Source organism: Diplotaxodon limnothrissa, linkage group LG4 (genome assembly GCF_057381915.1).
Source record: "Diplotaxodon limnothrissa isolate DT_005_m linkage group LG4, D_limnothrissa_male_GT1.1, whole genome shotgun sequence".
In the NCBI taxonomy this organism is placed as follows: domain Eukaryota; kingdom Metazoa; phylum Chordata; class Actinopteri; order Cichliformes; family Cichlidae; genus Diplotaxodon; species Diplotaxodon limnothrissa.
In genome coordinates, this window is record NC_140599.1 from 11009155 (window position 1) to 11024152 (window position 14998).

Below are 14998 nucleotides of genomic sequence, written 5' to 3' on the forward strand. Positions count from 1 at the left end.
ATGCAATTCTTAATAACAACATTTCAGGCCCCTACTGTCATTAGCTTGCTAATAAAAATGCTTTAAGGGATGAAGGTAAAACATTTTTAGACATTTTTTATAGCACTGCTTGATGTCAAATCCAATTTCACCCAGTAAATAGCAGGCACTGAATGAAATTTAGGCCATTTATTTTAAAACAAACACACTAAAAAAAAAAAAAATTATATATATTATTATAATCTTTGGCCGCCATAAATAAAATGTTAATTTTCGTAATCCATCACTTTGTATTAACCTGGGTTACACTCCTCCACAGAGAAGCAGGAATTCACCATAAAAAGTGGTTTTCTAGATAATGCAGTTTTAAAATAACTGGAAAAAAACATCTAAAATGAATGATGAGGTGGGAAGTGTTTGATGAACTGACCCATTCAGAATAACCTTTGCTGCTAATGATAAACGAACCCTGGACTACACACAGAGGCATAATTGTGTAGGCAGTGTTAACAGATAGTGGTGTAATCAGTCAATTATAGCCCTGACTGACATGTATCAACAACCACTGGGTGGATGTTTCTCAAGTCAGCCCAGTGTGATCCTTTGACTCTTATGCAGCACCAGCATCGGGTCAAAATCATAACTTATGCAGCTGTTTTGACATTTTTCTCGCTGCTGTGCCGCTACACATCCGCCCAGCTGTTAACTACTAATGACTGCTTTGTATACGGCTGGTGAGTTTAATGTGCGCTAATGCATCATATTTAATATGAAGTGTGCATGAATTTTAAATGAATAACTAGTCTGAAGAATGTGACACAAGCACGTGTAGCTGTTAGATTAATGGAGTGGAATAAAAAAAGTAGAAGGCTTCTCTATAGTATGATGCTCATGTAGCACTGCTGTAATATCCATGTATTATTATTAAATAAAAGATATAGATATGATTAACCCTGCTACAGAATATAATTCTATAATTGACCTTTGAATTAGGTCAGCAACCAGAATGACTACTTAAAACTGACTAGACAAAGAAAATTACAAATTTGTGATTTTGTGGCATAAAAAATAACAAGCAGTGATCGCCATTGGTGCAATATGTGCAAAGTGTAAGGTTTAGGCTTGTGTGTGTGTGTGTGTGTGTGTGTATCCTTGCATGCATACTTGCTGGTGTTCATACCTGCTTGTGTTTTTTTTGCAAGAGAGAAGGGGGGGAGAACAGGTAGACAGCTTTCCACATTGACCTATTTTCTCAGTCAGACGCTCCCAAGGGTGGCCAGCTTCTTTTCTCTTCTCTCTGTCTCCTGAGACGAGAGTAGGGAGAGGAAGGAGGTGCACAGGAAGGTAGAAAGGAGGTTATATGAGAGGGAGGGTTACAGGCTGCAGTTCAGAGAGGGAGATGAGTCCAAAGAAATGAGACAGAAATAGAGATGGAGAAGCTACCGAGGTAAATGGCATGTTTGGTTTTTATCTGATGACTTTATCTCGCAGCAACAAGAAGCTCCCAAACCACAAGGGGATGTGCAGATTGTCAAAATTAAGACATAACCACATACTGTAGGAACAGTTAGGCGTTTATATTTATTTATTTATTGCGAATTTAAATGTACATCTACGTGGATTTTTAAGATGTCTTGCTTTGATTCTCTGACTGCCTCACTTCTTCCTCGCATCATATCACTGCTATCTGTTTTTTTTATTTGCCCCATTCTTCTATCTCTCCTTCATCTCCTCCTCCTTTGCTTCCTCTTTTGTTTCTCTTTGTCCATTAGGAAGCACTCAGGACTGATGGTTTGGTTTAAATTGACATATAAAGTGATTAGGCAGTGGATGCATTTCTGATTGCTCTGTGCTTTTTCAATGGGCCAGGATGCTTTGCCACCACTGCAGTATGAACTCATTCAACCACACCACACAACTGAGACACTTTTACTATACAAAGAAACCATACTGGTTTTACCCAGTAACAATAAATAACCAGTATGTCAGAGTTCCTTTAAAGGTACAGTCAGCAATTTTTTTCAGGTTATTTCATAATTTAAAAAACACAGTACATAAATTAGTCATCTTCCAAGAAATTGATGCGTTTTCATAGGTTATTTTATGGAAAGTGCCATGTTCCCTCCAGTCAACCTACAACTGACAGGTTATACAATACCAGCCAGTTATACAGTAAGCTAACAATATGCCTGATAATATTTGGATAGAGCGTCCTTAAAATCGCACTTTCTCCTTGATTATATTCTCACATCCTATAATAGTTTTTTCACTAAGCATCAGAGTCCAACAAAGTTATATCGACTTCCAAGAAAGTTTCATTAATACCAGCTAGCAGCAGGTAACAGATGCTAACAGAGGCTAACATATGCTAACAGAGGCTAATTGTTTTAAGTCACTTCTTAAAATCCACTTGTTTTGATTGGCCACAGTGTTTGACTGAGAGTTGTTTTTGTATTGTATAATGTATAATGTTAAGTACTATTCTAAAGTGCTTTATAACTAAAAGTTAGCTTGGTTTGGCTAACTATGGCAAAAACCGCAGCACCTGCTGACAGAAAAGTTCTCAACAACTCACCTCAATATTATTGTCATTTGTCAGAAGTGAGCTGCGCTGACTCTTTGACTTCTTTCACAAACTTTTACAGCATCCTCCCAAATAAACAGACATAGACGCTTCTAGCACTGATAGCTGAGGTAAACGGTGGACTGACAGCCTTTCACAGATAGTGGCAAAACTTAGCTTTGCTAAATACACTCAGAGATTTTATGGTGACTCTGGGGTTATAGTGTTAAATATTGCAAAATCATTAATGGATTATATATGTGTTTTTTATTCCATGATTTATTAAAATATGTTGAAATATAGCATGTAAAAAAGTAGCGAAGCACTCTAACCAGCTGTGTCCGTGATGGGGCACATCTTTTTGGTTTTGGCTGCCAAAAACATGTTTGTCCTACATCAGCTACCATAGCTAGGATTATGTGCTTTAATTGGGAGGGACAATCTGCAATCTACTAACATCTCAAGGGGAAAATGTTATGCACTATAACTTTAAGCACATTTTCTTTTTAAATTTACTCATTCCGATTTAGCAGAAAACATGAGAAGACAATTCTGGGAATTCACTGGCATCCCTCTTTAAACAATTATATCATGGTGGTCATATTATGGTGCAATTCTCCAGTTGCTGTGTAAGTCAGTAAGCTACATTTCTGGATATGTAAGAAGCAATAAGAGGGTGACCCTTCTAGTCATTTTACATGTGGAGTGAGTGATGTCATACATGTCATGTGGTCCATTAGGGATGTTTTATTGTTTCTTTGTTGTTGATTGTGCAGGAGACCTGATCGCTCTGAAGGAGAAGAGCTTCTCCTTACAGGAGGGAGTGAAATACAGACTAAAGATACACTTCAAGGTAAGTTGGAAAGATACAGTCGCACAGGATATATTAAGGATGGCGAGCCTTAGTGTGGGTTACTGTGTGTCTGTGTGTGTGTGTGTGTGTGTGTGTGTGTGTGTGTGTGTGTGTGTGTGTGTGTGTGAGAGAGAGGGGTGGAAACAAACAGATGGGAAGGTATCTACTGGAAGTGATTAAGAGGTGGAAAGGGAGACACAGTGCTGAGTAAGCCACCACGTGCTATAAAATCAAACCACCAAAATCAAAGCAGACCATTATCTTTTTTTAATGGGCTTTTTCAGTGCTGCTTAATTTTATAGTGCTTGTAAAGCTTCATGCTGGAGATGAAACCCTTTTAATGCTGTGGAAATAAGACTCGGTGGGAGTTTTCACGTTATCAGCTGTCTTTGTTACGTGAACACTGAGAGGCCAAGGGCAGAACTGCAGAATATGGCAGTTTGCACCAAGACGTTTTTATACAGCCAGCTCACTGGAAGAGTCTGTCCATCTTGATTCTTTGCTGGCAGTGGATTAGAGGTCACTTAGGTGGAGCCATTGGAGGAGCACACTCAAGGTTGTGATCCACTCTGACACACTGAGGCTCAAAGGAAGGATACACACAATAATTTCTCAGGGAAGATTTGTCAGTTTCTTTTTCTCCGGAGCCCTTTCATTAGCTTCCTTTCTGTCACTGCACTGTGCTACACATTTAATGCTTTCGGGGGATTTTCCACTTCAACAAACTCTTCCAGTTTCATGTTTTTTTTCTGGGCTTTTATCTCTCTTGAACTATTTTCTCTTCTAACTGCATTAGCTGAATGTTCCTCTTTGTGGAAGCCCATTATGGTTTACCCAGACATATATGACACTAACAGCTCCATTTTCATATGTTTCCATCATATAAACCACATTTGAAGACATGCATCAGTCTCATAGTGACCTCTCCTCAGTTTTACTCTAATGCACAAAGACTATCAATACATATTGTAAGTCTTTTTGATTTATAATTTGTCTTTGCAAAGGGACAAGGTATCTGTCAGCCACAGTACAGGATACAGTGAGAACACTGTGTTCAAAGGATATCGTGCACAACTGACTACATCTCGTACTGTAAAATTATAAGGAGACAGAAACAGGTAGGGTAATTTTCCACAGCTGTCACTTCTCACACTGTGGGAAATTGTCCACTTCAGTAGCTTTTGTACTACGGGAAGTCCTCTGTGTGGTTTAGTGGAGGCAGCACACATAACCAAAATATTCTCCCACTGGCGCCTTCACACAGGTTTTGTGCTAGATAGCCGGCAGGCTAAGTTCAGAGTTGTGGTGTATGTGTGAAAGTGACTTTAATGATTGTGTTGATGTTGTAAATTCCCCTGAAAGGATAACGTTGCTATAAATGCTGCAAATTAACATTAAATTTTTATTTGAATGTGTTTCCGTATTGCCAAGTGCATGCAGAACTTTTTTTCTACACTGAACAAAAATATAAACGCAACACTTTTGTTTTTGCTCCCATTCCCCATGGGATGGACGTAGAGACCTAAAATTCATTCCAGATACACAATATAACCATCCCTCCCAAACAGTGGTCACAAATCAGTCCAAATGTGTGGTAGTGGGCACATCTGCTATATTGAGATAATCCATCCCACCTCACAGGTGTGCCACATCAGGATGCTGATCTGACATCATGAGTAGTGCACAGGTGTACCTCAGACTGCCCACAACAAAAGGCCACCCTGGAATGTGCAGTTTTGTCTCACAGCAAAATGCCACAGATGCCACAAGCAATGAGGGAGCGTGCAATTGGCATGCTGACAGCAGGAATGTCAACCAGATCTGTCGCCCGTGCATTGAATGTTCATTTCTCAACCATAAGCCGTCTCCACAGGCGTTTCAAAGAATATGGCAGCACATCCAACCGGCCTCACAACCGCAGACCTCGTATAACCACACCAGCCCAGGACCTCCACATCCAGCAGGTTCACCTCCAAGATTGTCTGAGACCAGCCACCCAGACAGCTGCTGGAACAATTGGTTTGCACAACCAAACAATTTCTGCACAAACTGTCAGAAACCGTCTCAGGGACGCTCAACTGCATGCCCGTCGTCCTCATCGGGGTCTTGACCTGACTCCAGCTCGTCGCCGTAACAGACTTGTGTGGGCAAATGCTCACATTCGATGGCGTCTGGCACGTTGGAGAGGTGTGCGCTTCACGGATGAATCATGGTTCACATTGTTCAGGGCAGATGGCAGCTGAGAATGTCCCAGTTCTTGCATGGCCAGCATACTCACCGGACATGTCACCCATTGAGCATGTTCGGGATGTGCTTGACCGGCGTATACGACAGCGTGTACCAGTTCCCACGAATATCCAACAACCTCGCACAGCCATTGAAGTGGAGTGGACCAACATTCCACAGGCCACAATTGACAATCTGATAGACTCCATGCGACGATGTGTTGCACTGCATGAGGCAAATGGTGGTCACACCAGATACTGACCGGTTCTGGGTCCCCAGACCCCCAATAGCGCAAAAAACTGCACATTCCAGGGTGGCCTTTTGTTGTGGGCAGTCTGAGGTACACCTGTGCACTACTCATGATGTCAGATCAGCATCCTGATGTGGCACACCTGTGAGGTGGGATGGATTATCTCAATATAGCAGATGTGCCCACTACCACACATTTGGACTGATTTGTGACCACTGTTTGGGAGGGATGGTTATATTGTGTATCTGGAATGAATTTTAGGTCTCTACGTCCATCCCATGGGGAATGGGAGCAAAAACAAAAGTGTTGCGTTTATATTTTTGTTCAGTGTATATGTAAATGTAAAGAAAAAAGTAAATATCTAGTTAGTTATGTTTGCTCATCATGACACCAGTAACAAACCAAATTCCTCCTAGTTTATTTGTTATATTAATAAGCCTGATGATAGCAGTGATTTAATTCAATTCCTTTCCTCTGTCTCTTTTAATAATGTTCCTTTAATCATTCAAATGCTACCCCGCCCAGCCTCCACACTCTCCTCTCCTCTTCCCAGCATCGTCATCCTTTCCTGCCTTTCTCTTGCCTCACTTCCCTGTTCTCTTCTTTTTCACTTCATGCTCTGCCATCCACACTTCCTCACACCTCTAATCTCTTCCTTCTTTTCTCTGTTACAAATAAACCCCTCAACGTTTAGCTGTCACATTCACAATAAACACCTGAGGTGATGAAAATGTTTTTGAAACCAAGTGAATTCCCCAGAGGGTAACTTCATTAATTATTTGCCACAGAAATAAGAAAAGGTCAGAACTCAATTGTAGTTTAGCTGAACTTCCCTTGAGTCAGTAGGGATAGTAGTTTATCGCATTTTTAAAATTCGGTGGAGCTGATTGTAAGACAACCAGGAGCCAGCTCATCTATAACCCTGCATAGGTCTCATTGTCTGAGAGTGCGGGGAATACTATTGACCTGGAGATGAAAGCTAAACATTGCTGTTATGATACAGAAGTAATTTGAATGAATCACCAGGAGCGAGTCACCCTATCACCTGGATCTTTATTGAAAAGCAAAGAGTAAGTAAGCCTAGAAAATAGGTCAGTGTATGTCTAAGTGTGAATGTGTGGAAGTACTGGGCTTGAGGAAGGACCCAAGAGACCTTGCCCTGAAGGAAAAGGTAGAGGTGGGTAGAATAGCCAAACAGCTCAGGGAATGAGCAGCTCAGCTGTGCTGCGAGGACACCTGCTGGGCAAAGATTATCACTGCAGTTTGCTGTTACATTTAACGATGGTTTACTTCATTGATTGAATGTTTAAGGTCCCACAGACCTTATGTGTGTGTAAGGGTATGTGTAGAAATAATGACAATCCCAGAATTTCTCTCTTTTTTCCTTGAGACTAGTATTTTTTTCTCACCTCATTAAAATGTAACGAATAAAGTGAAACTTATAACCCATTTTGTGAAATGGATAAAATACAAGCTAATCAACACAAATCTGCTTAAAAAAAACTACTTATGGGCTACTTATGAAAAAAATTATTTAATTTGCCAAAAGGATGCTGGATAGCAGTAAATATCCAGTAGCAGAAGCACTGTAATGATGGATGTATTGACTGAGGAAGGATGCTGCTACATATTACACGAAGCTGTTTTTTCCAGCTGTGGTCTCATCTGAATAAAAGGTAATTGTGTTTTAAGGCACTTTGCATAGTGAGTGATGAGCAATTGTAGTATCTCTGTTTGTGTCCCATGTTAGAAGATCTGGACTAAATTAGTCCACATACGATTACAAATCTCAGATATGTACATTTTGTTTACGTGTCTGGTATTTTTTCTTTAATTACTTCATTTTCCTTTTGTACATAAAAATGTGTTTCCATTAATGTAGCAAAGATATCCTTAAGGTTGTGTGGAGATTTCTTTTTTACATCGGTTTATGCTGCATTATGCATTATGTGAATTAGACACTCTCACTTACCTTTTGCTCACTGAGTCAGTGTGAACTGATTTCTTTTTTGGGGGTGGGGGCAGCCTGGAAAGAGGAAATCACAAATTAATGAACATGTTTGAAACGATGTGTGTCTGCAGGTGAACAGAGAAATCGTTTCTGGCCTGAAGTACCGTCAAGTGACCTACAGAAAAGGAGTGAGAAGTAAGTTCAGTCATGAAAAAAAGTGCTGGAACACACGTCTTAACCTTTGAATCCAAGTTAAGAGGTGGATCCTATTGCCACAGGTGTGTAAAATCAAGCATCTAGCCATGCAGTCTGCCTTTACAAACATTTCTGAAAAATGGGTAATTCTAAAGGGCTCACTTAATTCAAGCATGGTGCACCAAGTCAGTTCATTAAATTCTATCCCTCCTAAATATGTGACGATCATCTAAAGTGGTATTATTGCAAAGTGGAACCATTAAGTAACCATAGCAACTCAGCCACAAAGTGTCAGACTATGTAGAGTTAACGATGGGGGTAACCAACACGCTGATGACTCAGCGACTGCAGAGATCCAAACCTCCCCGGGCATTAACATCAGCACAAAAACTTTGTGCAGGGAGCTTCATGGCTGAGCAGCTTCTGCATATTGTCCATATATTGTGTTTGAATGCAACTAAACATCCATCAACAAAGACACTGAACATCAGTCAGTGAAATGGACTTGTGTTTTTATTTTTTATGAACAAAATATTGTATGTCACATACATATTGTACAAAAATAAAAGTACAGAAGGGTGAAAATGGCACCTTTGAAATGTTTGCACTGAATGCACAGATAGATTGTTAGAATCAGAGAAAAGGTTGTTAGAGAGCTACATGCTCTGTTTGCGTCTCTTCACAGTGAACAAGGCGGTGTACATGGTAGGAAGTTACGGCCCACGCGCAGGGGAGCAGGAGTTTCTTTGCCCGATCGATGAGGCAACTAAAGGCGTGATGTCCCGTGGCCAGTATCAGATCAAGTCCTGCTTCACTGATGATGACAAGAACGTCTACTTATCCTGGGAGTGGAACCTCAATATCAGCAAGGACTGGAATTAATCGATTGGGAGTGTGTGTGTGTGTGTGTGTGTGAGAGAGAGAGAGAGAGAGAGAGAGAGAGAGAGAGAGAGAGAGAGTGTGTGTGTGTGTGAGAGAGAGAGAGAGAGAGAGAGAGAGAGAGTCTGTGTGTGTGTGTTAGAGAGAGAGTAATAATTCTGCTCTCTTTCCTTCTTTCACGTCTATTCTTCATCCCCTCTTGTCTCTGTCATCTTCCGCCACATTTCATGAGAGCTACCTTGCAGTGGCCAAAACAAGAAGTTTTCTAACTCTCCTCTTCCACCTTTTCCCTCCTTTTCTGTTTAGTGCACTACACGCAGGCCTCCAGAAAACCACGAGTGACTGAGACTTTTAGAAAAGAGAATGCCCTCTTTCTCTGCTATTGTTCAGAGTTAACCACATGCTGAAATCTCCCTTTCCGCTTGCTTTCAGTTCCTTCCTCATGGCGTGTGTAGGCAAGTAATGAAAGGGTGTTTAATCCGTTCAAGGCACAAATCCAATAAAATATAAACATGGCAAAATCATTTTTATAGCTGAAGGGAAACAAACTCCAGAGACTGCTGTTGTGTCCAGTAAGTAAGGTGGATTTATTCTTTTTTATTTTATCATTATAGAGTTAACTGGGACAAGATGTCCTGAACAGCTTGCAGTAAACATTAGAACAGGTTTTCTTTTATAGCAACATCACAACAACAGTCGCCTCTAAGTGCTTTATAGTGTAAGGTAAAGACACTACAATATTAGAAAGAAAATCACACCAATTAAACAACCCCTATGAGCAAGCACTTGGCCACAGTGGGGAAGAAGAAACTCACTTTTAACAGGAAGAAACCTCCCGCAGAACCAGCAGGAGAGATTTCGGATTCACACATCAGAGCATTTCAGGTTTAAAAAGCAGAGATACAGACAAAAGAAGATGAGAGGGGCAGGCACATGCCGGTGACAGGAAAGGTTGTTTGGTCCATTCACAGAGTGAACTCGGCAGCAGGGACAGCTCATCGAGGCAATTAAGCACCAGATTAGCTGAAAAAACCTCAAAGTCACAAAGTGCACCTGTGGTACACTTTCCTCCTTAAAATTAGGGAGACTTACACTTCAAGATTGTATCTCACATTTCTGCTGCAAATGGTTGAGAAGCAACTACAGAAATATAAACAACTCAGAACCAGTTTAGAGTTTTCATCTGTTTCTAAGTAATACAGCGGCTGATGTCTGGGTGTCACTGGGTGGGAGAGAATAGGTGTGCTTATAACATGCGGGTTATAACAGTGTTATATACCAGTGAGGGACAAGATCATTGTTTACCCTGTCCACCCCTGATTTAATAGAATAGAATAAACCTTTATTATCCCACGGATGAGAAATTTCGGTGTTCGGTGTTTAACATTGTAAGCTTTAAGGATAAGAGATTTTTAGGTAGTAACTTTCTTTCTTTCTTTCTTTCTTTCTTTCTTTCTTTCTTTCTTTCTTTTTTTCTTTCTTTCTTTCTTTCAAGTTTCAATTTTCAATTTTTTAATTTTTTGGGACCAACACAATTTTTAGTGCACATACAATTAGAGATAAAATTAGAGGTTTTAACAGATAAATACTATTTATAAGTCTAATGTTATTTGTAATTGCTACCAGGGATAGGGTGGGTTAGAAAATAGCATTGCCAATCTATTACATCTTTAAAAAAAAGAACACTGTTGGTTTTTAATCATTTTAAAGAAAAAGCCTGGGGAACTGAAAGAAGGATCGCCTGTGGTGTACCTGCAAATGTTTTTTAAATGCAGCCAACAAAGTTAAAAAAGGAACAATTCAGTTTCAAATCATTATTAAATTAATAATTAAATACCTTTAAAGGTTAGCTTATGGCAGATTAACCTGTAGAGACCGGAGCAGAATTAGCACGTGTGACAGACAATGTGCTCAGTTTTTTCTCATTTAGCTGAAAAATGTTCCCAATGATAGCTCAGTAAAATATAACATCAAACACTCACAAATATAGATCTTTGAACAGTTGGCTATGGTGGGGAGGAAGGAGGATGGCTGCATTAACGGGAAGAAACCTCTGCCGGAGGTTTCTTCCTGTTAATGCAGCCATCCACCAGGACCAGTTGGGAGTAGGAGAAAAGAAAGTAAGAACAGCACATATTTAGCATCACCCTTAAACATCTGTAATAATCTTGCACAAATGTAAATTGGCGCTATTTGTCGTGAACAAATGTGGGTACTTTGTATCAAAGTTTAGGAACTGTAGGTCCAAAATTTCGTGATTTTAAAGATACTGAAACAACAGGTGTCACAGCCGTACCTGCTCCCAACATACAGCAAACGTAATTGTGCCTCTGAACTGGCATCATACACTTAGAAACCCACAGGGCATTACTTGGAGTGAGAGACTGTGGCAGCAAAATAGGATACATTTTAATTAGGTGCATTTAGATCATTTAGATTCACTGAGACTGTATTTGCTGTCTTTCTTAACATCTCCGTTTTCTGTTTTCTCATATGTTTTTTTTTCTGTTTTCTGTTATTGATTATAATAACTTTTCACATATTCTCTCTTCCCCTCATAATGGTGCGTCATCTCTCCTAAACCCAGATTACACTCCAACTAAAAAGGCCCGACCTTTTTGCCTTCGTTTTTCATACACATGCTGTTTTAACTTTTGTGTTTGCTATCGAAGCGCCAGTTCTCGCGAGACTTTGTGGCATGTTTTATTTGAAGGAGCAGACCAATGAACGACTGGAACTGAACTGTGTATATTGTAGAAAGAGATGCATGTAAGTCCTTAAGGATTTGATACGCTTATGAACTAAATTAAACCTTTCTAAACCTCTCTCTTATACCAAGGACGTAAGATGTGAATAATATTCAGCTTTCGAGCTTGAATGTGAGAGCAGTAAATCAAGGGATAAACTGGTGTCCCTTAAAAAATATGTACTATCATTATTGTGTCAAGTCTTTGGATATGATATTTTCATTGTAGCTGAACATATTGAACTCTGAAGTACCATTTGAGTGAATCATCGTGGTCTAAGACTAACTGTAAATGTTGGCTTGTTGGGTGTTGCATGGTTTAGCAAGAATCTCTCTTTCTTTTTTTAAGGATTTAATGTGATTAAAAGAAAAAAAAATATTAGCGATGCGATATCCAGATGTCAGTAGTGGTCGTATACTGCGGATACAGTATTTACGGGAACCATTTGTAAGGCACAGATAGCAGAAAGGAAAAAAAAAGTTTTCTGGATCTGATGCCTCAGCCTGTAACAATCAAGTGCTGCATCTTTAAATATTGGTGTCAAATCTAGTATCCTGTATCTTTTAATAAAGGTAATTCAAACCGAGCTTTTTGTTTGTCTTAAACCCAAGTCTGCTTTGCAGAAATTGAATAGCAGGTAACTAAGTTGTTCTCGTGACACGCTCATGTATTTTCACGCGATCGTGTTGATTTTTTCCAAACATGGTGCTGTTCTTTATGGCCAAACATCTTCACTTTAGTGTCGTTTGCCTAAAGGACATTGTTCCAGAAGTATTGTGGTTTGTTCAGATGTAACTTTGCAAACATAAGTCAAGCTAAAATGTTGATTTTATTGGAGCTTTCTCCTGGCAACACTTCCAAACACGCCACATTTGTTCATTCTTTATCTAATTATACTGTCATGAACTTTTATATGCTAACTGTGGCCGGCAGAGATATAGCTGTTGGATTTTTTGCAGGTTCCTCGAACATTTCACAGTCTAACCTTGGGAGGAATTTGCTGGGACACTCTTTGGAAGATTGTGGAATTGTCAATGGTCCAGACCAGCAAACTGCCAAAGCTTCTCCGTTCAGAGTTTCTCACACTTCCTGATGATCTGTGAATCAAGTGCATGTTATTAGCAGCACCTGGCTCCTACTTACTCCTTAATTTCTACAAAAACATTAAGGGTGTGAAACTCATTTTCACAGGACTGTAACAGGGTTGGGAAATTAGAACAAAACAGCCTTTTTTGTTCAGATTTAGCGCATTGCATTGATTTGCATATCATTTTATTATCAATTGGTCTTGAAAACACATGGCAAAGTTTAAAGAGAAAAAAAAGAAGCACAGGAACACATGCCTGATACCATTTTTAATATACATAGAGGGAACAACATGGCCAGTAGGACCTCCAGAAAGTACAGTGCTTCAACACAGCTACATACTTTTTTTCTTCTCTGAAACACAGGCGCTAAATGGCTCATTACAAACCCCTCCAAGTCTAAACGCACTTTAAATCCATCTTCAAGTATCCATGTCTCTGTTTCCTTACTGACACTTTACAGCTTCTTGATTTTTGTTGGGCAAAATGACAAGCAGTACAGTCCACACTATTTACATATGTAAGATGGCCTCGCTTGTCTGCTTATCCATTCATGAAGCTTCTGTCACGGTTCATCCCTGAATCAGTCAGTCACGGCGGTGGTGGTGTTGTTGCTGCTGAGGGCCTGCTCTAGCAGGGCTCGCTGGGCGGAGGCAGGCAGGTAGAGGAAGGAGTAGACCAGCGCCAGCAGCAGCAGAGCCAGCAGCAAAAGGAGACCCCAGTCCGACGTAATTATAGGCTCATCACAGCGAGCCTGCAAAAATGACTTATTATGCATGGTGGAGAGGCGGCTTAAAATACTCACGGCAGTCTCAGAAAGTAATCCTACAGAAATAAATGCAAGGTCAGAAAAATTACACCTCTCAGAGTTGGAAAAAAATGAATACCGCTTATATAAGCTGTGTCCTTCACGCTTTATCCAAATGATATAAAATAAACGGTATCTAGACAGCCTGCCTTGTCACGTCTCTGGGCAAAAAAAAAAAAAAAAATCAGTTTGAGAAAAGACCTGTAAAAATGTTCGTATTATGGCCGGCAAAGACTTTTGCACCAAACTCAAAGTGGTGCAGAAAAGATCAAAACAGTTCTAAAAAGAAAAAATACATCCAAGATAGAGAAAGCTGGTTAGAAATTAAGCAAATCCAGAGCAACAAGGAATCTTTAGATATCTTTTTTCACACAATCCACAGTAAGGATGCTGAAAAACTTCCTCTTACAATATCAGTATTGATGCTTGCCTCCTGCACAGTATCTGCCAGCTCATCCTCTCTCTGACTGAAGCCTTTGTGTTAGTGCCACGTGCATCTGTGTGTAAGCATGTGTGCCTTCTTATCGGAGTGCATGATCTGCTATGACATGTTACGAAACAATAACCAGAAAAACAGCATCACAGCAGCACGACTGTATCCAATTCTCCAGCATTTGACTCAACGCACACACCAATTATATAATAAGTCTTCATCCTCTTAGCTCAACACACATTATTACCTGTCTGCGTTCAGGGATTACTCTCTGGAAGAGCCTGTGCTTTATTCAACCAATGTGTTTCAGCACGTAATGTTCCAAAGAGTCTTCACTTACTATATTTGTCACGGCGGGGTGCGCCGATGTGTGCGGAAACAGGACCCAAAAGCAGATGATGACGAGGAATAGTAATGATTAACAGAAAAGTGAACCTTTATTGCGATGACGGCAGGAAATGAACCAAGAGACCAAAGCAAACAGGCAAAACACTAAGAAACAAAACACTGAGCTGGCAAAACACTAAGAAACAAAACACTAAAGGTACTAAGACCAAAAACTATAACTATGACCGAGGTGGAAAATAAACAGGCTAAGACTATGACTGTAACTCTGGTGGGAATAAACAGACGAACTGACAATGGCATGAAGAAAACAAAAGGCTTAAATACAGACATGAGGTGATCAGGGGAAGTGGCGACACATGGGGGAAAACAGCTGACAGACATAAACCTAATGACAGGACCAGGAGAGGAAAGCTAAATACAATGAACAAAGAACACATGACATTGTCAGAATAAAACAGGAAATGACAACACAACTTAACAGACCTAATACGTGATGAAATAAATAGAAAACCCCAAAACATAGAAAACCCAGGAACAATAACTGCCTAAACTAAAGGCAAATAGGAAATAACACAAACTAATAACATATCAAAAAATACAAAGAAAACTCAGAGTGCTGGGTCGGAGACCCAGCCTGTGACAATATTAGCTTTGGACCCGTGAGGAGGTCAAAGCGTGACA

At 40.0% G+C, this 14998-nt stretch overlaps 1 protein-coding gene across 1 annotated transcript in view; it reads left to right on the forward strand.

Annotated features, from left to right (window-relative positions):
- Nucleotides 1–8899, forward strand: part of arhgdig (Rho GDP dissociation inhibitor (GDI) gamma) — a 31714-nt gene extending 22815 nt beyond the window's left edge. Inside the window, exons 4-6 of the mRNA XM_085352169.1 lie at nucleotides 3319–3395; nucleotides 7954–8017; nucleotides 8703–8899. Coding sequence (XP_085208295.1) covers nucleotides 3319–3395; nucleotides 7954–8017; nucleotides 8703–8899 — 338 coding nt within the window. The remainder of the gene's footprint in view (nucleotides 1–3318; nucleotides 3396–7953; nucleotides 8018–8702) is intronic.
- The last annotated feature ends 6099 nt before the right edge of the window (nucleotides 8900–14998 follow it).